The 24,152-nt window shown below is 42.4% G+C and overlaps 1 protein-coding gene and 1 long non-coding RNA gene across 3 annotated transcripts in view; one reads left to right on the forward strand and one right to left on the reverse strand.

The window, feature by feature from the left end:
* ANKRD55 (ankyrin repeat domain 55) overlaps window positions 1–14,361 on the forward strand; it is a 136,582-nt gene extending 122,221 nt beyond the window's left edge. The window contains exons 9-11 of the mRNA XM_075842464.1: window positions 4,260–4,912; window positions 7,924–8,025; window positions 13,837–14,361. Of these exons, the coding sequence (XP_075698579.1) occupies window positions 4,260–4,912; window positions 7,924–8,025; window positions 13,837–14,087 (1,006 nt within the window). The 3' untranslated portion in view covers window positions 14,088–14,361. The remainder of the gene's footprint in view (window positions 1–4,259; window positions 4,913–7,923; window positions 8,026–13,836) is intronic.
* The window catches only part of LOC142663701 (uncharacterized), a 40,396-nt gene continuing 22,855 nt past the window's right edge, over window positions 6,612–24,152 (reverse strand). Inside the window, exons 2-4 of one of the 2 annotated variants that reach the window (XR_012851133.1) lie at window positions 19,780–19,903; window positions 19,533–19,702; window positions 6,612–6,959 (exon numbers count right to left, since the gene is read on the reverse strand). This is a non-coding gene — a long non-coding RNA (uncharacterized LOC142663701). Of the gene's footprint in view, window positions 6,960–18,601; window positions 19,703–19,779; window positions 19,904–24,152 lie in introns of those variants that run through there. The other variant, XR_012851132.1, reaches the window with a different exon arrangement.

Genomic DNA, 24,152 nt, shown 5'->3' on the forward strand with positions numbered 1-24,152 from the left:
ACTGCTCTTACAGGAGAGGTTCCATAGTGTGGCTGCTCTTACATGAACGGTTTCATAGTGTGACTGCTCATACAGTAGAGGTTCCATAGTGTGACTGCTCTTACAGGAGAGGTTCCATAGTGTGACTGCTCTTACAGGAGAGGTTTCATAGTGTGACTGCTCATACAGTAGAGATTCCATAGTGTGACTGCTCTTACAGGAGAGGTTTCATAGTGTGGCTGCTCTTACAGGAGAGGTTTCATAGTGTGACTGCTCTTACAGGAGAGGTTTCATAGTGTGACTGCTCTTACAGGAGAGGTTTCATAGTGTGACTGCTCTTACAGTGGAGGTTTCTTAGTGTGACTGCTCTTACAGGAGAGGTTTCATAGTGTGACTGCTCTTACAGGAGAGGTTCTATAGTGTGACTGCTCTTACAGGAGAGGTTTCATAGTGTGACTGCTCTTACAGTAGAGGTTTCATAGTGTGACTGCTCTTACAGGAGAGGTTCTATAGTGTGACTCCTCTTACAGGAGAGGTTTCATAGTGTGACTGCTCTTACAGTAGAGGTTTCATAGTGTGACTGCTCTTACAGGAGAGGTTTCATAGTGTGACTGCTCTTACAGGAGAGGTTTCATAGTGTGACTGCTCTTACAGTAGAGGTTTCATAGTGTGACTGCTCTTACAGGAGAGGTTTCATAGTGTGACTGCTCTTACAGGAGAGGTTTCATAGTGTGACTGCTCTTACAGTAGAGGTTTCATAGTGTGACTGCTCTTACAGGAGAGGTTTCATAGTCTGACTGCTCTTACAGGAGAGGTTTCATAGTGTGGCTGCTCTTACAGGAGAGGTTCCATAGTGTGACTGCTCTTACAGGAGAGGTTTCATAGTGTGACTGCTCTTACAGGAGAGGTTCCATAGTGTGGCTGCTCTTACATGAACGGTTTCATAGTATGACTGCTCATACAGTAGAGGTTCCATAGTGTGGCTGCTCTTACAGGAGAGGTTTCATAGTGTGGCTGCTCTTACAGGAGAGGTTTCATAGTGTGACTGCTCTTACAGGAGAGGTTTCATAGTGTGACTGCTCTTACAGGAGAGGTTTCATAGTGTGGCTTCTCTTACAGGAGAGGTTTCATAGTGTGGCTGCTCTTACAGGAGAGGTTTCATAGTGTGACTGCTCTTACAGGAGAGGTTTCATAGTGTGACTGCTCTTACAGGAGAGGTTTCATAGTGTGACTGCTCTTACAGTAGAGGTTCCATAGTGTGACTGCTCTTACAGGAGAGGTTCTATAGTGTGACTGCTCTTACAGGAGGTTCCATAGTGTGACTGCTCTTACAGGAGAGGTTTCATAGTGTGACTGCTCTTACAGGAGAGGTTTCATAGTGTGACTGCTCTTACAGGAGGTTCCATAGTGTGGCTGCTCTTACAGTAGAGGTTTCATAGTGTGACTGCTCTTACAGGAGAGGTTTCATAGTGTGACTGCTCTTACAGGAGAGGTTTCATAGTGTGGCTTCTCTTACAGGAGACGTTTCATAGTGTGACTGCTCTTACAGGAGAGGTTCCATAGTGTGACTGCTCTTACAGGAGAGGTTTCATAGTGTGACTGCTCTTACAGGAGAGGTTTCATAGTGTGACTGCTCTTACAGGAGAGGTTCCATAGTGTGACTGCTCTTACAGGAGAGGTTTCATAGTGTGACTGCTCTTACAGGAGAGGTTTCATAGTGTGACTGCTCTTACAGGAGAGGTTCCATAGTGTGACTGCTCTTACAGGAGAGGTTTCATAGTGTGACTGCTCTTACAGGAGAGGTTTCATAGTGTGACTGCTCTTACAGGAGAGGTTTCATAGTGTGACTGCTCTTACAGGAGAGGTTCCATAGTGTGACTGCTCTTACAGTGGAGGTTTCATAGTGTGACTGCTCTTACAGGAGAGGTTTCATAGTGTGACTGCTCTTACAGGAGAGGTTTCATAGTGTGGCTGCTCTTACAGGAGAGGTTTCATAGTGTGACTGCTCTTACAGGAGAGGTTTCATAGTGTGACTGCTCTTACAGGAGAGGTTTCATAGTGTGACTGCTCTTACATGAGAGGTTTCATAGTGTGGCTGCTCTTACAGGAGAGGTTCCATAGTGTGACTGCTCTTACAGGAGAGGTTCCATAGTGTGACTGCTCTTACAGGAGAGGTTTCATAGTGTGACTGCTCTTACAGGAGAGGTTTCATAGTGTGACTGCTCATACAGTAGAGGTTCCATAGTGTGACTGCTCTTACAGGAGAGGTTCCATAGTGTGACTGCTCATACAGTAGTGGTTCCATAGTGTGACTGCTCTTACAGGAGAGGTTTCATAGTGTGACTGCTCTTACAGGAGAGGTTTCATAGTGTGACTGCTCTTACAGGAGAGGTTCCATAGTGTGACTGCTCTTACAGGAGAGGTTTCATAGTGTGACTGCTCTTACAGGAGAGGTTTCATAGTGTGACTGCTCTTACAGGAGAGGTTCCATAGTGTGACTGCTCTTACAGGAGAGGTTTCATGGTGTGACTGCTCTTACAGGAGAGGTTCCATAGTGTGACTGCTCTTACAGTGGAGGTTTCATAGTGTGACTGCTCTTACAGGAGAGGTTTCATAGTGTGACTGCTCTTACAGGAGAGGTTTCATAGTGTGGCTGCTCTTACAGGAGAGGTTTCATAGTGTGAATGCTCTTACAGGAGAGGTTTCATAGTGTGACTGCTCTTACAGGAGAGGTTCCATAGTGTGACTGCTCTTACAGGAGAGGTTTCATAGTGTGACTGCTCTTACAGGAGAGGTTTCATAGTGTGACTGCTCTTACAGGAGAGGTTTCATGGTGTGACTGCTCTTACAGGAGAGGTTCCATAGTGTGACTGCTCTTACAGTGGAGGTTTCATAGTGTGACTGCTCTTACAGGAGAGGTTTCATAGTGTGACTGCTCTTACAGGAGAGGTTTCATAGTGTGGCTGCTCTTACAGGAGAGGTTTCATAGTGTGACTGCTCTTACAGGAGAGGTTTCATAGTGTGACTGCTCTTACAGGAGAGGTTTCATAGTGTGACTGCTCTTACAGGAGAGGTTCTATAGTGTGACTGCTCTTACAGGAGAGGTTTCATAGTGTGACTGCTCTTACAGGAGAGGTTTCATAGTGTGACTGCTCTTACATGAGAGGTTTCATAGTGTGACTGCTCTTACAGGAGAGGTTTCATAGTGTGACTGCTCTTACATGAACGGTTTCATAGTGTGACTGCTCATACAGTAGAGGTTCCATAGTGTGACTGCTCTTACAGGAGAGGTTTCATAGTGTGACTGCTCTTACATGAGAGGTTTCATAGCGTGACTGCTCTTACAGGAGAGGTTTCTTAGTGTGACTGCTCTTACAGGAGAGGTTTCATAGTGTGGCTGTTCTTCTAGGAGAGGTTCCATAGTATGACTGCTCTTACAGTAGAGGTTTCATAGTGTGACTGCTCTTACAAGAGAGGTTTCATAGTGTGACTGCTCTTACAGGAGAGGTTTCATAGTGTGACTGCTCTTACAGGAGAGGTTTCATAGTGTGACTGCTCTTACAGGAGAGGTTCCATAGTGTGGCTGCTGTTACAGAAGAGTTCCATAGTGTCACTGCTTTTACAGTAAAGAGTTTTATAGTATGACTGTTCTTACAGAAGAGGTTTCATAGTGTGACCGCTCTTACAGGAGAGTTCCATAGTCTCACTGCTCTTACAGTAAAGAATCCTCATCTATGTTTGTGTAGAAACCTTCTTTCCTCTAGACGTAGTGGTCACCCCCTTGTTATAGTTACAGTCCTGGGTATAAATAATAATGATAGAAATCTCTGTACTGACCTGTGATATATTTATACATATTTATTAGGTCACCCCTCAGCCGTATTTTTTCCAAACTAAATAAACCCAATTTTTATCATCTCTCTAGGTACTGCAGTCTTCCTTTTTTTTTTCTTTACACAGACCGCTCTTCTCAGATTTCAACCAGGCTCCTGACACCCCTGCAAACAACTAATATTACAGAGAAAAGCTGCAGCCAGACAGATAAGTCCCCTGCAGTGGGCTTTGCCATCATTATAAATGGCCGCCATAAAAACAGAAGCAGATTAAGTCTGCCAGAGCGGAAGCCCCTCTTAAAGAGAGACTCTCCGCTCTGTCTCAGAGTCCCCAAGTGGGAGACCACCACCCTCTATAAACCTGCTAATGCCCTAATAGGATATATGGACAGGTGTCTTTGTGAGACACCCCCTTTAACATAACATTGATGTTTTTTATACTTGCAGTAGACCAGATCCCTTTCAGCCTTTCCCTTCACCAGGCACTAAATCCTTGAGGAAAGAAGGACGTCTCACTGTGTTAAATCAAATCTTTTCATGTAAGAAGAAGAGGGTGGACCAGAAGGGGCACCAAAAAAACAAACTCAGGTACAATGGGGACGAGACCTCAGAGGTCGATGACATCATCACCACGTTTGACTGTATTTTGGATACAAATTGCAAAGATCCCCAAGATGAACGAGTGACCTCAGTCAACGGCAAAAAAAGGACAGTGGAGTCCCAGAAGTATCTGCTACCAGAAAACAAGCAGATCTGTAAAGGTCTTCCACCCATAAGAACGCAGAGTCTCCCTCCTATAACTCTGGGAAACACTTTTTTAACCACTATACAGACGTCATCAGATGTCCCGCCAAATAATCCGTTCCATTTTGCACACAGATCTCAGAAGAGCAAGAGTGAGCATGACTTATTTGACCACAGGATTAGTGGTCACGCCTTGCAAGACAATCCCTGGAATATAGCTGCTAACCAAATCCTGCCCCATAAAGCATGGACTTCACCTCAACCAGACAAGTTCAAGCATCGCGTGTTACCCAAGTCAAATCATATTGGTGGTCTATGTCCTCCTCATCTTCCTCATATGGACAATGCACATTCAGGTAATAGCTATAAACACAAAGACCGTTCTGGTTATTATAGTGTTATGTATTCTAATAATCCTGCAGGAGACTCCCTACCAGCTGGATCTCCACAAGGAGAATCAGTACCTACCAAGAGCCGCGTCAAATGCATCACACTCAGCCAACCAGAACCCTAATCTGTACGGACGAGGAGCAACAACTCTGAAACAGTGCTGTCTACAGATGGGGACTCTGGATTGTTTCAGGGTCAGACATTGACTTACAGGGTAGTCACCTATAGGTGGTACTAGAGAGACAGTTTTCTTCCTTCTGGAGGAGAGCTATTTTGCATATTTTTTCCCAGAAAGCATTGCCCTTAAGACCTCCTACCAGTTGGATCTCCACCAGGAGAATCAGTCCCTTCCAAGAGTTTATAATAATCCTGATATGATGTCATGCACCTACATTTTGTGAGATTTCTTCTGCAGGACATCCTTCTTTGGCCAAGGTTGCCTTAGCTGGTGTAATGGGGTGTGGTATCTAGAGAGATCTCATTACACTTTGGAAGCTGTAAGAGGAGTTCATACTATGCAGTCTTATGAACTCTGTGTGCTGCCATATGGTGCTACATTCTGCACCATATTATGGGGTTATTCTCCCCTAGAAGCAATGCTTCCTTATAACCCCATAATATGGTGTCCGATGGAGAATGCCATGCTTGACATAAAAAAGCTCCATATGCCTCAGTATGAATTTGGAGGTATAGGTACTACCCTGTAGTAAATGGGTGCTGTGTATAGTAGAGCCACATAGTCTATAGGTGCCGTAATGGCCATGTGGGTGAGCCCTTACAGTTTTACATCCAATTCTCACAGACACACAAGAAACTTCCCTTACTGGTACGTTACCAGAACATAGCATTTGTCCCACTGTGACTGTAATGGAGGCATCTACGGCAGGAAGTCTGTGGCTTACATAGTGTTATTGGGGGCACCTGTGCCTGCCAGATACTATTATGGGAGCATCTGTTGCTGGTGCACACTCTAATTTAGGCATCTGTGGCAGGTACAAAGTTATGAGAACATTTATTGCTGGAATACATTGTTATGGGGCAGCTGTGGCAGGCACTCTCTGGCATACCGCTATTTGGGCATCTGTGTCTGGCACATGTTGTTATGGGTGCATCTGTGGGTGTAATAGTGTATTTATGGTAGGCATTCTGGGGGTTATACGTGGCATGCATTATAGGATATCTAAAGCTGGCACACTCATTGGTGCTCGCATCCTACCTTGCTACACTTTGTTTCTGCCTTCTTTCAGGAGGGCATCCATGTTCTATCACTTTTAGATTTTTAAATATGGGAGAGAATATATACTGTAATGGGGCATCTACGGTGGTAAATCGCATGTTGTTGTATGGGCCAGCCACAATGGTTCTGTATAGAACCAGCCATAAAACCAATTAGTTGGTTGCTGTTAGGTAACTAGGCTCAGCCTCACAAAAAATAATATGAGAGACCAACCATGGTTTACTCATTTGACCTAAGCTTTTAGTAATAAGGGTCCAATGTGAGCATTGTAATTATCATGTGCAACCTGAAGATTTGGGCAGTTCCGAGGGGCACATAGTCAGAGGAGACCCATAGCCCTTTAGCCAGTTACAGAACTCACAAACTTTGAGTGTAATGCAGCTAGATAAAAATAATAATTGCAATTGTATCATGGCTCTCGTAAGGGGACCATGACCTTTATTGCCCATGGCTCAAATTACTCTCAGTCAGCCATTGATTATTAGGGAAATATGAAAATACACATTTTTTCTGTTCTTGTTTTTTTCATCTGTGAAATTTTCTATCATCTGTGCCCATGAATAATCAGCAATCCCACCATGTATGTATCAGGAACAAGTATCTGTTTCAATGCATCTATCAGTTCTCGGGACATTGCACCCATTAGGTCATCCCTGTTAGGTCATTAGAGACAACCCCTTTTTATATTGCAGCGGCCACAGGGAGCGCCTGATCGCCACATGTTCAGTTCTCAGCACTCCTGACAAACAGCTGATTTTGCTGGGGGAAGCCTTGTCCTGCCAAACAATACAAATATAGTATTACAAGGCGCCCATACAGATTAATGGCCATCTATGTTATACATGGACAGCTAGAGTCCACTAGAACTGGAGTAGCTCTTCGTTCTGCTTCACAGATGCTGCTTCATACACTTAGCATATAGGAGATGTCCTTTTGGAATGAGTATGGCCATGTTCACATCTATGTCGGCGGATTCATTAGGGACCTCCGGCTCAGATTTAATAGTTTTTACTAGATTAACAAAAGCAGCATGCAGCACGATTTTGTCCAGCAAAAATGACGGAAATCATGACGGAAACACCACGCAACCTATTAAAGTCAATGGGTTTTTTCAGGCACTGGTGGTGCCCGTCATGCGACAGATCCAGCGCAGAACACCGAAAATACCAATGCAAATGTGAACATAGTCTTATTGTCCCCCTTTCTCCAGCATTGTTACTAAATGGTTAAAGTGTCAGAATGGTCCACCAAAAAAACGCTACAATGGGCCCAGCCACAAGACGACTCTCCCGAGTTTTCTACGTTCTGTCACTCAAATGCAAAAAAACTGTGCACATGGATACGGTCTATCACAAGAAGGGAAAAAGGGCCGCGGACCATTCCCTACCCCTTCGTTACATGGTGACCACTCTGTGCCACAGACCTCAATAGTCTGGGTTTGGACCAGGTTGAAGGACAGAGAGGAAAGTAAGGACGCGCACCCCCTCTCCATAAGGACAACACACCCTGAAATGTCCTTGTGCAAAGTGAACACATGTGGCTGCAGTCAATGGTAATGTGGCATAATCAAACGGGTCGCCTTCATCTGATTGGGAAACCAGATTGCCCAGTGATGTGATGAGAGACAGGAGAACCCTAGTATGGTCATCCCTGGGGACCTAGAAAGGACCCTATGATTGTCTTTACACATAGCCTCTAGTTAGGGCATTCTAAGTGTAATATTTGATATTTCATTTTCAGGTTATGATTCAACACATCTTTCCCAGGAAAAGCCAAGACTGAAAGAATCCCGTCTAACACGGAATAACTTGGCCCCCTTACCGGATCACTGTGTTAAGAAAAGTAAGTACAGCTGAAATATAGTTTTGTTATATCTGAGATGGTATTAGAAGTAACATTACATTCTTTATCGATTTCATCAATTCATATTTTGTTCACCCGTGAACTCCATTTTAGTTATTATACAACTATAAAAGTTTAAAATTCTGTCCAGATTAATTTAATAATAGATCTTTATAGAGATTTACTAATATATCTTTTATACAGTCAGAGCTCCATTTTACTGATACAGAGCTCCAAATCCACTGCATAAAAAGAGTTACACAATGAAATTCTCTCTGCCTGCAGTCACCACTAGGGGGAGCTTACTGCAAACTGTGTTGTTACTGAGTTCAATGTATAAACAGTATACAGTAAGCTCCCCGTAGTAGTAGCTCGAAGCAGTGAGAATGTTATCGTGTAACTCTTTTTATGCAGTGGATTTAAAGTTCTGCATCAGAAAAATGGACCTATAAATTTAAGGAGCTTAGAAGCTGTCTACTGTATATGATCCGGGGGTCAGCTAACCTTCGGCATGCCAGCTGTTGAGAAACTACAACTCCCATCATGCCTTGACAGCCAAAGGCTTTATTATTCCAGCCAAAGCCTTTATTATTCCAGCCAAAGGCTGTCAGGGCATGCTGGGAATTGTAGTTTCACAACAGTTGGAGTGCCGGATGTTGCTGACCCATTGATTTCAATATGAAGTTAGCTCCCTCTAGTGGTGGCTACAGGCAGATAGAGCTTACCTTGCACCATGCTCAACAATTTTTAACACAATCAGTCCTCACTGATTCAGTGAGGACTATGATCCCCCAGGGAGACTCTCAATTGCTTGAACGGGTAAACTTTAACAGGTGACAGTGGAACACAGGACCACCCCTGGGCATTATTATATATTGCCCCATCTGCAATGTTTAATTGCTCAAATGCCCAGTCTAACTATGGATGAAGCTATTACAACTGACAAAGAACTCAGCATTTATCATTGTCATTTATTACCCCTAATATTCTCTAAACCTTGTAATTATTACTGCAGACTACATCTTAAAGGAGACCTACCACTGCTTAATATTTTACCTCGATACTGATATAAGATTACCCTAGACTCCAAATTATGAGGCGGCACTACTGAGAGACTCTGTTTACAACATGTTCCCTTCTGAATTCTGTCAGGTTCAGTGTCATCATCCACATAAGCTCTCTGTGACTGCACTGTACGTCACTTCTGGGCAGACAGGGAAGTAAAGAACTTTCCTTCCACTTTTTATAAATCATTTTTTAACTATACTATCTAAAATATTCTATATATAATTCAGAACAAGAGCTCCTCTGGTGAAAAAAAAACACTTCCCAGTGCTCTTAGATCCTCATATACAGAAGCTTTCTTCTTTATAATTTAATAGCATGAAGTTGTAATCCTTGTCTGCCATAATACAGGTACAGTGGAGCTGCAGCCCGGTCACCGGTCACTGTTTCTACAAGATGACATTAGTTATCCCTCCTCTCTCGAACTACAGAGACTGCTTACATCAGACAGTGCAGAGACTGCTGAAATCACAGCACTAACTAGCAGGTTCCTTCTACAGACCCACAAAAATTATTTTATTGTATCTCTCTTTTTATTGGATACAGGCTTTTTCATAACAACCACTTTAATCTTAGGCATAGGATATATATAAATGTCCCTCCATGGCATTAAGTTAAATGCATGTCTTCACTTCTTTTTATAGCTTTTTTCTCTTAGGCTGTGAACACCCATAAAAAAAATAGGAACCCAAAGAGGAGTTTATGTTCTGTCATGCGGACCTTCCTACCTTAAAGTAGGAATGCTCTCCTCTTGTGTACTAATCCGAGTAGGCACAAGGGCATGACTAAAAGACTAAACATAACAAATTCTTAGAGGCGTAACTTAAAGCTCCAGGCCCCAATTTTCAATCTCAAACAGGGCTCCTCACCTACCATTATTAATACTGGTATCTTCTTATGTGGCAGATAACAAGGCCTGGGTGCGACTGCTTCCTCTGCACCCCCAATAGCTGACAATACCAACAGTTCTAGAAGCGGAGGAGGGAAGAGACCATACTTGTATACAGGCGGATGACTGGGTGACCAGAAGACTCAGCTACACAGCTTTAGTATGGCTGACTATAGTTGTATCTTCCGTTCACAAATTTCATTAAAGGGGTTTTTCCGGTACTTTTAAAAATCTTTCCTAGTGCAGGGAATGTTATAAAATAATAAAATATTCAGTACTCACCCACGCACAACCACCCTCTCCATCGCTGCTCCCCTACCCACCCCCCCCCCACCCCCCTGTCGTAGCGCAACGGCCTGCTTCAGTCCTGGAAGCTGGTGCAGCGCTCACGTGTCATTCATCGGTCGCATGATATTGCACACAAAAATGGCCTCAGCGCTCACGTCTGTAGCGGTTCATGACCGATGAACAGCTTTTGACCGCTGCAGGAGCTTCTGTGACCGGAGCAGCAGGGAAAAGAGCAGCTGTACTGCAGCGGGCTACATTTCAGGGGTGGGTACTGTATAATTCATTATTTTAAAGAATTCCCTGCCCTAGGAAAGATTTTTTAAAGTTTCATAAAACCCCTTTAAGTAGAGCAGCTCTAGAGCACAAAATTCTGCTTTAACAAATCAAATGCTGTGCAGAGTAAGAGAAACAGGAGCTGACTTCATATTCACCATCTATCTGAATGAAGTTGAATTAAAGGGGTATTCCCAACTCACATATTTATGGTATATCTATGGACTATGCTATAAATGTCTGATATGTGCGGGACATACCTGTGGGACCTGCAATTATCTGGAAAACGGGAGCCCCCGGCGCCACCTGGTGTGACAGCCGCCAGCAGAGAATGAATGCAGAGATGTACTTTTATGGGAGTTACGGAAACAGCAAGCATGCATGCCACCTCTCCATTCATTTTCTGCCTAGATGTGGAAGCCGGCGACCACCTCACCAGGCAAAGCGGGGATCGGGGGAACTCCGTTCTCCCAGTGTTGTGAGACACGCATTAATCAGATGTTTATGGCATATCCTGTACAAGGGAGTCGTAGATATGGCGTATCCTGTGGATATTCCATAAATGTCTGAGGTGGCAATGCCCCTTTAACTAAAATGATGCAGTCAAAAGTAAATATAATTAAACGTGTCATATTTTCCTGTTATTATTTGGACATCGCAGAGTTAGTGCAAAGTTAGTGTATTATCAGCCCGAGATGCAGAACAAATATTTGGACTTTTACGGGACTTTTTCTGCAACATGTAAAACAAACACAATGAAAGGTAATTTTCAGGATTAGCGAAAACAGCAACATTAGCAGAGAGAATAATATTGTATCACGGGCTCAGGAAATCCTGTCTCCTCATACCGTGATCACCAGCTCAAACGGAAACGAAACTCTGTTATTCACTATTTCTAAGTTGAATTTTGCAAACAGGGGCAAAGCTGTGTGGGGTTGGGGTGTTCAGGGACAGAGGGTATGAATGTTGGCTGGTGTAGGGGAGGCACCAATAAGAAGATAGCAGAACACGGAGACAGACAGTCCTGCAGGAGCTGTCAGAACTAAATCATTGCCCTATGTTAAAAAATGCCTAGCGACCAGGGGCATAGCTATAGTAGATGCAGAGGTGGCAGTCATACCCAGGCCCTGGTGCATTAGGGTGCCCAAAGGCACATAACAAGATAAAAGCATTATAAATGGCAAATGGTGGGTAGAGGTCTACTACACAGATTTTGCATTGGGGTCCAGGGGCTTCACGTTACCCCTCTGCTAGTGCCGTCCACAATTTACATCTAGATATAGTCTACATATACTGATACTTTTTCAAATATTTTTCTTTATTTTTACTATTCAGTAATTCATTTACATCCAGAGCTGCATTCATAGTTCAGCAAATATCTACCAGGAATACCTGCTGGTACAGTGCTGACTTATTTCAGAAGAAATCTGAATGTATCCAGACTTAAAGAAAATGTCCAAAATTGTATAATGATTAATCTTTAATAGATCATTATAGCGGTCTGAGCTTCATTTTTCTCATACAGAACTCCAAATCCCCTGTTTAGACATGGAGTTACATGATAAAATTATGTCTGCAGCAGCCACCACAAGAGGGAGCTCAGGAGCTTACTGCATACTTTGTTATTATTGGGTTTGATGTAAAAACAAAATGCAGTGAGCTCCCCCTAGTGGTGGCTGGTTATTTTAAATGATTATTCCAATTATTAAATTCTTTACAAACAGCAGCAAATGTCCTAAAATGGAAAAAAAAAACAGTACTCACCTAATCTTTACTTCAGTGATCCAGCGCTGACGCTCTTGCGGTCCTCCTGCTGTTTGTTTACATGTGGCCACTGTAACTCATTTGTTGGGATGCTCATAATCCCATTGATTCTGTCATATTCTTCCAGTCCATGATCAGTCCTGATTTGCTCATTAGTATGCACCTTCCTTGATGGGGTGTATTTTGATATATTCCATATGAGCAGATCTAAGGGCATGGCCACACGTTGCGGAATTGCTCTGGAATTCCGCTGCGGACACTCCGCAGCGGAAATCCGCAGCGGACCCGTTTCTCCATTGCCTTCCACAGCTTTGTGGTTGGGTTCGTTTGCACGTTGCGGACAATTCCACTGCGGAGCATAGGCTGCGGTGCGGAATTTGGTGTCCGCAGCATACAATGGTTGTTGCGGAGGTGTGGCGGACTGTTTGCGGACTCATGGCGGAATTTCTCCATTGACTTCAATGGAGATTCTAAGTTCCGCAATGAAGTCCGCAGATGTAATGTAGATGTTATGTGTGCTGCGGAGCGTATTGTTTTTTTAACTTGACATTTCTTCATTCTGGCTGGACCTATGTATTTCTAGGTCTACAGCCAGACTGAGGAAGTCAATGGGGCTCCCGTAATTACGGGTGACTACGTGTGTGCACCCATAATTACGGGTGACTACGTGTGTGCACCCATAATTACGGGTGACTACGTGTGTGCACCCATAATTACAGGAGCGTTGCTAGGCGACGTCAGTAAATAGTCACTGTCCAGGGTGCTGAAAGAGTTAAGCGATCGGCAGTAACCGTTTCAGCACCCTGGACAGTGACTACCGATATAATATACAGCAACCTGTAAAAAAAATAGAAGTTCATACTTACCGAGAACTCCCTGCTTCTTCCTCCAGTCCGGCCTCCCGGGATGACGTTTCAGTCTAAGTGACGGCTGCAGCCAATCACAGGCTGCAGCGGTCACATGGACTGCCGCGTCATCCAGGGAGGTCGGGCTGGATGCCGAAAGAGGGACGCGTCACCAAGACAACGGCCGGGTAAGTATGAATTTCTTTTACTTTCACTAGGGAAAGGGCTGTCCCTTCTCTCTATCCTGCACTGATATAGAGAAGGGAAGTACTTTCACCTAATACGCAGCAGCTAGTCCGCATCAATTTATTGCCCATTTTGGGCAGATCCGAAACAGAATCTGCAACGCGGCATTGATGCGGACAGTTGCGGAAGAATTCCGCTACGTCTGGCCATGCCCTAACAGTGCACCAAAGGAATGCAAAAAGGATCCATGTAAGGACTAAATGAAAAAAAATAACTGCCAACCTCATCTGAAATGTGTTCGGGAACGTCGGCTAAAAAAATATTAGTTGGACGGATGATCCTTTAAGCATCGTTCTACTGCTATCTACTGTGTATTGGCAGCTTTATTCTCCTAATATGTGCAATGTTTTTCTCATATTGATTCCATGAATATCTTATTATAATTTGAAAATTTGATAGAAACTAATACAACGTCATTGATTTCTTTTTTTTTTTTTCCAGTCCAGCTGCCGACTGGTCAAGTCTGTCAGGGTGTGAAAAAGTCAATGTCTTTGCCTTCAAATTCATTAAGAACTGGAAATAGTTTATCGCCATTAATTATTTCAAAAACTCAGAGTCACTCTTTGTATTCTTTCCTACCCGTCCTGAGACGAGAGCCCCTGAGGACGACGCGTGTTCTCCCGGCCATCCCAAGTCAGAGGACAACAGACAGCCTTATGTCACCCCCAAACAAGTGTGACCCTAATGACTAGTCCCGTCTGTTCCGCTCCTGCGTTTCATGTCTGTTCCCTTGTAAGTTGTGGGATTTGTGTGAAAAGCGTTGTGTGCGTCATTTGTACCTGGAATGAGTATGGACATGACCTCGGGTTTTGCTATTTTTTTAAAGAGACGATTATTTTATAGGTTGTTATTTTGTGATCTTCCATACAAAAATATGACAAATTGTTGGCGAGAGTAACTATACCAGGAATAGTTTGGTTAAATTCTATATGTTCTTCAATGTTACAGTTTTTTATCCAATATTTGCTTTTAAAGTGTTGAATAAAAAGGAAATATGCAAAGAAGGTTCCATGTAATGTCATTTTTAAGATGAACGGAGAAGTAAATTTTTTATAAAATAAAATGTAACAAGCCAAGAACAGAGAACACATTTCCTCTTAGTCACAACCTTTTTTGCTTGGGGATTAAAGGGATATTTCCATCTCAGACATTCATGGCAGATCTACAAGTTATGGCATAAATGTTTGATAAGTGCCGATCCCACCTTTGTGACACTTACCTATCTGGAGCACGCTTGCTTGCCTATTTCCCATGTAACTCCACCTGGATGCGGCCACCTGACCATGTCGGGGGACCCCAGATCTCTAGAGGTGGGAACTACACCTATCAGACATTTATGGAATACCATAAATGTCTGAGATGGGAATACCCCTTTAAAGGACAGTTAAGCAAGGGTGGTCTCCACTGCAAACAGGGCATTGGGGCAGAGGCGTAGCTAGCAGGGGGCATGGGAGGCAACAGCCCCAGGCCCACTTACATGATGGGGCTCTCTGGCAGGGGCATCACTAAAACCGGGAATCCAGGGCACAAGTTTCGGATTGTCGGCCTGGTGCCACGGATCTCCTGGTGACTGCCGCTTTCGACTGTATCTGCGTCCTTGGGACATAGATATAGTTGAATACGATTCAACGCTCGTAGGCTATACTGGCCAGTTCAGGAATTAAGTTTATAAGACGCTGGGACGGGAACCATGAGCAGTCCGATGCGATGCTGTGATGTCATCACGTCGGCCTATTCAGGGAACCCGTCCCTGTGTCTCATAGGCGGCAGGCCTAAATAGACTAAGCAGCTCCGTTTGGCATAGGAATGGGACTAGGTGAGTATTATTCATTCTTTTTTATTGCCTATTTCTGTGTGGAAACACTAATGTTTGTAATAAATTCTTAGTAATGTTTTATGACTCAGTGGTGTCGAGTATCGTCTTTTATGGTGCGATCTGTTGGAACGGTAACATCAGGAATGCCGAGATGAATAGGCTAAATAAGGTGATTAGAAAGGGAAGAGCTTTAATGTGTGGAGGAGTGCCATTGTTTGATGGTGTATTCAGGAAAAGAACATTAGGAACAATTTCTACTATTATGTTGGACGAGTTGCATCCGTTACATGAAATAGTGGAAGTGCAGCGTAGTTGTTTTAGTCATCGTCTTTTACAGTTTCGGTGTAATAAGAAAAGGTTTAGATGATCTTTTATGCCGACTGCAATTACACTTTATAACATGTCTGTGTAAAAGGGGTAGTCTCATATCTATCTATCTATCTATCTATCTATCTATCTATCTATCTATCTATCTATCTATCTATCTATCTATCTCATATCTATCTATCTATCTATCTATCTATCTATCTATCTATCTATCTATCTATCTATCTATCTATCTATCTATCTCATATCTATCTATCTATCTATCTATCTATCTATCTATCTATCTATCTATCTATCTATCTATCTATCTATCTATCTATCTATCTAATATCTATCTATATATCTACTTAAAGGTAGAAAGTATGAGCAGCACAGAAGAACAAGATAAGCCTCTAGGGCCGAAATGGGTGCCAAAAAGGCTGCATTGAGTTGCTGAAACGTTGCACTGGTTTTTGCACTGATGGGAGAATAAATGTACCGTTTTTCTGACAACATCTGCTTGGAGTGCGGTCTCTCTTTTTTACTTTTCGTTTATCTATCTATCTATCTATCTATCTATCTATCTCATATCTATATCATATCTCTCATATCTATCTATCTATCTATCTATCTATCTATCTATCTATCTATCTATCTATCTATCTATCTATCTATCTATCTATCTATCTATCTATCTATCTATCTCTGAGTGGGGAGCACTAAGGGGGCAGCATTTTTAATGGGAGGCACTAAGGAGGCAGCATCACTGAGTGAGTGGCACTTAGGGGGCCGGATCATTGAGTGTGGGCAGTAAGGGGGCAGCATTACTGAGTGGGGGCACTAAGGTGCAACATTTTTCAGCGGGGGCAACATTACTCTGTGGAGAGCACTAGGGGGCACCAATATTGGGGGCCTTTTTTACTGTGTGTGTGTGGGGGCTCTATTCCTGTGGGGGAGAAACTAAAGGCACCATTAGTGTGTGGGGGGCACACATAGGGCACTTACTGTGTGGGTGCACAGTAGGGGCACTAGAACTATGGAAGGTATTATGAGTCACTATATTTGCGTGGGACACTAGGGGGGCACTATTGTGTTGCTTCGTCATGGCGTTCTGGGCAGGATAGAGAAGAAAAGAGTAATTGAATGACTCCAATAAGAGAAGACGTCACCTGCGAGTCACTGGATGTAACTGCAGAACTGGTGTGATGGATGGTCAATTTGCTTATATTCTCTGTATTATATTACATTATGAATTATCAAACAGGATGCCAAATTACGAAGATATGTATTCTCCATTTTTTCAATGACCTTTCCTCTACATAGTTCTGCTCAAGTATCAAAGAAATGTGTTATCTATATGTGTTCTTCGTATGGCCTTCATGCATCCATAGCTAGCGGGTTGGCTGAACACCCAGAAATAAAGCTATCAGAATTGCAAGGTTTTTCTCATTATCGCAACAAACTCCCTCTATGGGAAAGAACAGCTAACACCACTCTATTGTATGCTTGCCTTTAGGTGCAATTCTGATGTCAGCATTTTAATGAGGAATTATAATAATGCATTTGAAATATTATCATGGTATGCTATTGGCTGAATAAGAGTTATTGTCACATTGCCTCTGATTGGTTAACCTCAAGCCTACACCTTTTGAATGATATTATTGTAATTGAGTTTGGCAATAAAACTCAGAGGAGTATTTGGAGCATACGAGCAATGCCTGTGTGTTATTCTTCCTCTCTCATATCGATATGAAATCTCCTGATTAGGATGCTGGATAAAGATCCTAGCGTGAGTGTCGGTTGGAACTCTTGTCTAAATTTCAGTCTGATATATTTTGAGCCATTGATTTCCACAACACTGGTATCTGATAATCATTTGGTGACTGCATTTTTACAGCTGTAATATACATAGAGCCGAGCCGCTGTATCTAACTCTGCCGCGTTATAAAAGTATGACTTGGGACATTTGCCCCTGATTTTTTGTGATCCAACATTGGCCACCGTAGTGTATACATTGGGAGGGAGAGCCAACTAGTGGGTAGGATGAGAAGATGTGGACGATATAACACGAAATTACTTTTTGATGGACGATATCCATCAGAAAATGGTGAGGTTGAAGTTTGCACTTTAGACTGTTTTATTTGGGGAGCTCCATAACAATATATAAAGGAGATCCTCAACAACAAAAAATATAATAAAACACACATTTATGTGTTCAAAAATGTAAATAGGAAAAAAAATAATAAAAAAAGTCCCTAAAAAAATCATATGTTGAATTGAAATCAGCAATCCATCCAAGACAAGGATTCCTTTTCACAGCCATAACGTGAAGTGCCTGGGCCCCGATTCAAAATCTGTACCAGGGCCCCCACCTCTCATGTGCCATTTATAATATTGTAGTCTCCCTACGGCACCAGGACTAGGGTTTCAACCACGGTGGGCAATAACTGGCCCAGACAATTTTAACACTAGGAGGACAGTGCTAGTAAAATTAAAAAAATGTACCACCGATACGGCATTTTTATATAATAAAACCCGTACCCAACTGATACCTCTGCACCCTACTGTTGCTCGCCCCTATTCATTCCTGACCTATCCTGCAGCAAAATCTGTCTCCTAACTCTGCCAACTTCTCATTGGCACCCCCTTTCTACTACCCAGTACCAGTATGACTGTCCAGTTCACCGCTATACAAAAATAAAATAATTGATGTGTTTAAATAAATACTAACCTCGTCTCCGTGTCCCGCCGCTCCTCTCTCTGCCCGTCGCTGCATTTTGGAGTGCGTGAGAAGATACTTGTGATCGACGTCACCAGCCTGTGTCCGTCGGCTCCTTAAAAACGGCTGTGTTGACATCAATGATTAGGCGCCAACACGGTCATGGGGGACGTCTCCGTTTACCACTCCTTCCCTTTGTTCATACAAGGAATTGGTAGTCGTCAGCAGGGCCGACACCAGGTTTACATGGGCCCTTGGTTGATAGGTCACAGTGGGCCCCCTTAAGCCTCAACTTTTTTCATCCACCCAGTATATTATAGACCAAAAATGTTGCCAGTGATATTTTCATCACGGTTTTTGCTGCATTTATTTTTGCATGTGTGTTTTTTAGTAAAAATACCAAAAAAAAATGTCACATGAACATACCCTAAGAAGAAAAAACACAGCTGTATGCATCAAAGTTTGTAATTGAACCCTTTTACTGCCGGAAAATGGGGGTACTGTTCTTGCTCAGATAGCCAGAAGATTTTTTTGGGGTTTTTGTCTTTCCACATTCATAGCCATAGCAGCCATTACTTTTTTATTTTTATGAAGGAAAAGCTATATGAGGTCTTGTTTATTCAAGATGAGATGTATTTTTTCAGGTGCCAATTTGCCGTAAACATAAGTAAGCATTTCATTTATATGAACTTTTATTATGGGTTAAATGCAGGAAAAAAAGCAATTGCCCCATTTTTATTTACGCCATTTCCAGATCACCATAAATAATGTGTTCACTGGATTGTATGGGTTTTTAGTTACGAGGATGCCAAATATCTTTAGGTTATTTACGGTTTTGTAATGTTTAGTTGATACAGTGCATTAAAAAATGTGTTTTTTGTAATTGTTTTTGCGCTTGTGTTTAGTAACTTTCCTAAAAAAATTTATTTTTACTTTTCACCTTTTTTTTCTATCTGTAACTTACGTTATTTGATGTATAGAAATATAATGTATATTTATATTCCAGTATTTTATACCTGTGAAGAAGAATACTATTGAGTTTTTGAATGCTATGTACACCATTGAGGGCATTTTTTTTTTAATAATTAGTTTAGTCATCCTGCCAAACAACTTGCCATATCTCACCTTCTTCTTTAAACATAGTGGCGAGAAGGATATTTTTTCGTTTTTACGCTGTTTTTATGTCCTACTAGAGTGTGTAGGAAGGGGGCTCTCATGGTCTCCCTTTATGAACCAGAACGTAGAGTCACTGAGTATTAGCGGCTCTTGCTATATCCTTATTTATATCCTATATACCTTTTTTAAAAGCATCTCAGCGTCAATGTGGCACAAGGAAAGTGAAGAGGAAGCAGAACACAATACAGTTCTTGAACTTGGGATGCTGTTTACACTTGGGGCATTCATCTCTGGTCCGACTCCATTCTCTCAATGTCCTTTTCCTTTATTAAGAGCTTCCTTTTGTTTTCCTATAAGGACAGATGAAGAAAAACTTTGTTCCTGTGGTGCAGCCTGCCAAGTGGCAACATTTCCTCATATCACTTACAGCTTCAAGCTCCTGGTCCCCAATACCCCAGCTACCATCTGCCATTTATAGTACGAGTGTCTTATAATGTGACCTTTGGGCCCCCTCAGACACCAGGGCCCTGGTGTAACTGCTACCAGCCCTACTGTAAAAAAAAAAAAAGATTAATCAGTAAATGTACTCTACATAGGATGCCAAAATAAGAGAAAAATAAACACATAACACTCCAAACCATATCCAATGAATTCAAAAAAATAAAAAGTAAATATATATATACAGTGAAGGAAATAAGTATTTGATCCCTTGCTGATTTTGTAAGTTTGCCCACTGTCAAAGACATGAACAGTCTAGAATTTTTAGGCTAGGTTAATTTTACCAGTGAGAGATAGATTATATAAAAAAATAAACAGAAAATCACATTGTCAAAATTATATATATTTATTTGCATTGTGCACAGAGAAATAAGTATTTGATCTCTTTGGCAAACAAGACTTAATACTTGGTGGCAAAACCCTTGTTGGCACGCACAGCAGTCAGACGTTTTTTGTAGTTGATGATGAGGTTTGCCTACATGTTAGATGGAATTTTGGCCCACTCCTCTTTGCAGATCATCTGTAAATCATTAAGATTTCGAGGCTGTCGCTTGGCAACTCGGATCTTCAGCTCCCTCCATAAGTTTTCGATGGGATTAAGGTCTGGAGACTGGCTAGGCCACTCCATGACCTTAATGTGCTTCTTTTTGAGCCACTCCTTTGTTGCCTTGGCTGTATTTTTCGGGTCATTGTCATGCTGGAAGACCCAGCCACGAGCCATTTTTAATGTCCTGGTGGAGGGAAGGAGGTTGTCACTCAGGATTTGACGGTACATGGCTCCATCCATTCTCCCATTGATGCGGTGAAGTAGTCCTGTGCCCTTAGCAAAGAAACACCCCCAAAACATAATGTTTCCACCTCCATGCTTGACAGTGGGGACGGTGTTCTTTGGGTCATAGGCAGCATTTCTCTTCCTCCAAACACGGCGAGTTGAGTTAATGCCAAAGAGCTCAATTTTAGTCTCATCTGACCACAGCACCTTCTCCCAATCACTCTCAGAATCATCCAGATGTTCATTTGTAAACTTCAGACGGGCCTGTACATGTGCCTTCTTGAGCAGGGGGACCTTGCGGGCACTGCAGGATTTTAATCCATTACGACGTAATGTGTTACCAATGGTTTTCTTGGTGACTGTGGTCCCAGCTGCCTTGAGATCATTAACAAGTTCCCCCCGTGTAGTTTTCGGCTGAGCTCTCACCTTCCTCAGGATCAAGGATACCCCACGAGGTGAGATTTTGCATGGAGCCCCAGATCGATGTCGATTGACAGTCATTTTGTATGTCTTCCATTTTCTTACTATTGCACCAACAGTTGTCTCCTTCTCACCCAGCGTCTTACTTATGGTTTTGTAGCCCATTCCAGCCTTGTGCAGGTCTATGATCTTGTCCCTGACATCCTTAGAAAGCTCTTTGGTTTTGCCCATGTTGTAGAGGTTAGAGTCAGACTGATTAATTGAGTCTGTGGACAGGAGTCTTTTATACAGGTGACCATGTAAGAGCTGTCTATAATGCAGGCACCAAGTTGATTTGGAGCGTGTAACTGGTCTGGAGGAGGCTGAACTCTTAATGGTTGGTAGGGGATCAAATACTTATTTCTCTGTGCACAATGCAAATAAATATATATCATTTTGACTATGTGATTTTTTTATTTTTTTTTATATAATCTATCTCTCACTGGTAAAATTAACCTAGCCTAAAAATTCTAGACTGTTCATGACTTTGACAGTGGGCAAACTTACAAAATCAGCAAGGGATCAAATACTTATTTCCTTCACTGTATATATATATATATATATATAGAAAATTCCAAAAATATAAGGTACCTTTTTTAAACTTTTTGTACATTTTACACCTAACATAACTAAAGAATAAAATAATATTACTCTAAAACCAATATAAAAGAGCAGCCATTAGTGTCGCAAAAAAGAATGAAAAAATCATTAGTAGTATTACTAATACAATAAATAAAAACATTGAACCCCAAATATCCAAATATGTAAAAAATGTAAAAAAAAAAAACATTGGTCATTTAGGACCAAAACACTCTGAACGTTTAAGGGTTATTCCCATCACAGAAAGCAAAGTCGTAGCCAGGCTTTCGTTTACCTGGGGAAAAGGTTCAGTTTTCTGAGCTAGCCGTGTATTTAAATTTCCCAGGCAAAGGCAAAGTGGCTTGTTGGCACCAGCCTGGCACAAAGCAACCGGGACACATGCCCCAACAGCACCCTCACCACCTACGTCCCCGCAGAAAGTAACGGCCGATCTGCGGGGACCGCCACCGTTCCTGAGACTGAAGGGGCCACTGTGAGGGGAACTGCAAAACAGGAAGCACCTCTTCATTCTCAGGATCAGTGGTAGTGCCGGCAATCAGATGCCTATCAATCAGAAAGTGATGTCATTGCCAAGAGATGTGATGGGAAAACCCTTTTAAGGGGTTAAGCTACTATGGAGAACATACATGCTTAACCCCATACATTTCATTAAAGATCTCTCTGCTCTCCTAACATGTCTACTTTAATAAATACTTGTATTCCTCGTGATATAACAATTCTGGAAATATTTTTTTTAGAACTGTTCCTCTGTTATTCCTGCTGGAAATGTACAAACAAATTGACAACTGGGCGTTACCATTCCCTTTGTCAAAGGGGCGTGTCCCTACACAGTCTAACTTAGTTAGACTGACATTGTCCAATCAGTGCTATTTAGGGACACACCCCCAACTGGTAACACCCAGTTATCCATTTATTCATAAATTTATAGGCGGAACAACACAACACAGAGTTCATAGAAAAGATGCTCCAGAATTATTATTTCATGGGGAAAACAATTATTTACTAAAAGACATGCCAGGAGAGGTGACAGTTCCTCTTTAGACCCTGCTAGTCCCCGGTTGAAGTTAGTGGGCCAAAACTAGATGAATCCATATTCTAATCAACATTTCTTCAACCCTGCTTGCAAGTTAGAGTGTATTCACATGAGTCATTCTGTCGCACTTTTGTTGCGTATTTAGCCATAATTTTCGGCAAAAACGTGCCGGTTTTGCGGGGATTACAAAAACCTCAACAAAAAAACCTGAAAATGTAAATATACCCTAAGTCTTGTAGCATGAACTAGCTGTTCTCTTCTCATTCATTTTTAGGTAACTGTCCCTTTAATAGATGTTATATCACTCCAAGCTGATAATCACATTCATCTTACATGGTAATTATCAGCAAAAAAACGAGCGTTCCACAACAAACTCAGGAAATTCTATTTCCTGATGCAATGTCCGTAGTAAAAAGTTATTCTAATCCCCAGTTTCATGTGCAGCTAAGAAATCTCCAGGGACATGTAAGGTTGTTCATGGTGTGGTACAGTCCTCCTTAGTGATATGCTGCTGTCTCCTGAAATGTATAGATTAATGTTTGCATTAACATTTTCTTTCCTACAAGTTCAAGCCAGGAGTTAGACCACTGCTAATGTTTTACATATTATGTATATATTTCCATTACTATTGTGCCACCTAGTGGCCAGGCTGCATTATTATGTGTTCATATGTGCACAGGACCTGTGGTCACATGTTCTGAGCTGTGTAGATTGTCAAGCCAGCAAAGCTCACTATTATGTAATACTGTTCAGGCAATGATGGCAATCCTGTCTATTACAGGCGCTGGGAGAAATGACTCGGACGCCATCTTTGTTGTATACTCTAGTGTGCAACCAGCGTAGTGAGGGCAAAAACAGCGCAGGGACGCTGTGTGCCTTACACAGGGTAGTACCTAACTGCTAAAATGTGGCTGTACCCGCCTAATAGGGTTAGTGCGCGGGCTGCGGCCCATAGAGCAGTGGGAGAGCTGTTTTGTCGGCGGGCACAAGTACCCTGAAGCCAGGGAGGACCCCTTTGCTGTAGTGGGTGGAGTGCAGGAGTTTCCTCATAGGTGATTGCTGTGATAGATGCAGAGTTGAATGTAATGGGTGAAAGTTGTCTAGGACCTCCCCGTGATTAAGTTGCTGAGACGGTAAGTGGACGTTGCCTGGGGCCTTCCTGCGAGAGGGATAAATATTTCTGTAGATCAGGAGAGAGAATGGGCCTGGATTTAAAGCGGATGTGCCCCTCCATCAGGGAGGAGTCCGAGCTCTGTCCAAACTGGTGAGCCACCGTTGCCGTATTGCCTTAATCTGCCGCCATTTTGTATTTTTCTAAGACATAAAAGTGACTGTGCCTCTCTGTACTGAACAGTATATTGTATTCCCTTGTATATTGTGACCGTTTTGTGAAGATTTCCGACCTCGTAAAGAGACTGTTGTTATTGCATCTAACCTG

This window comes from Rhinoderma darwinii, chromosome 1 (genome assembly GCF_050947455.1).
Source record: "Rhinoderma darwinii isolate aRhiDar2 chromosome 1, aRhiDar2.hap1, whole genome shotgun sequence".
Lineage (NCBI taxonomy): Eukaryota > Metazoa > Chordata > Amphibia > Anura > Rhinodermatidae > Rhinoderma > Rhinoderma darwinii.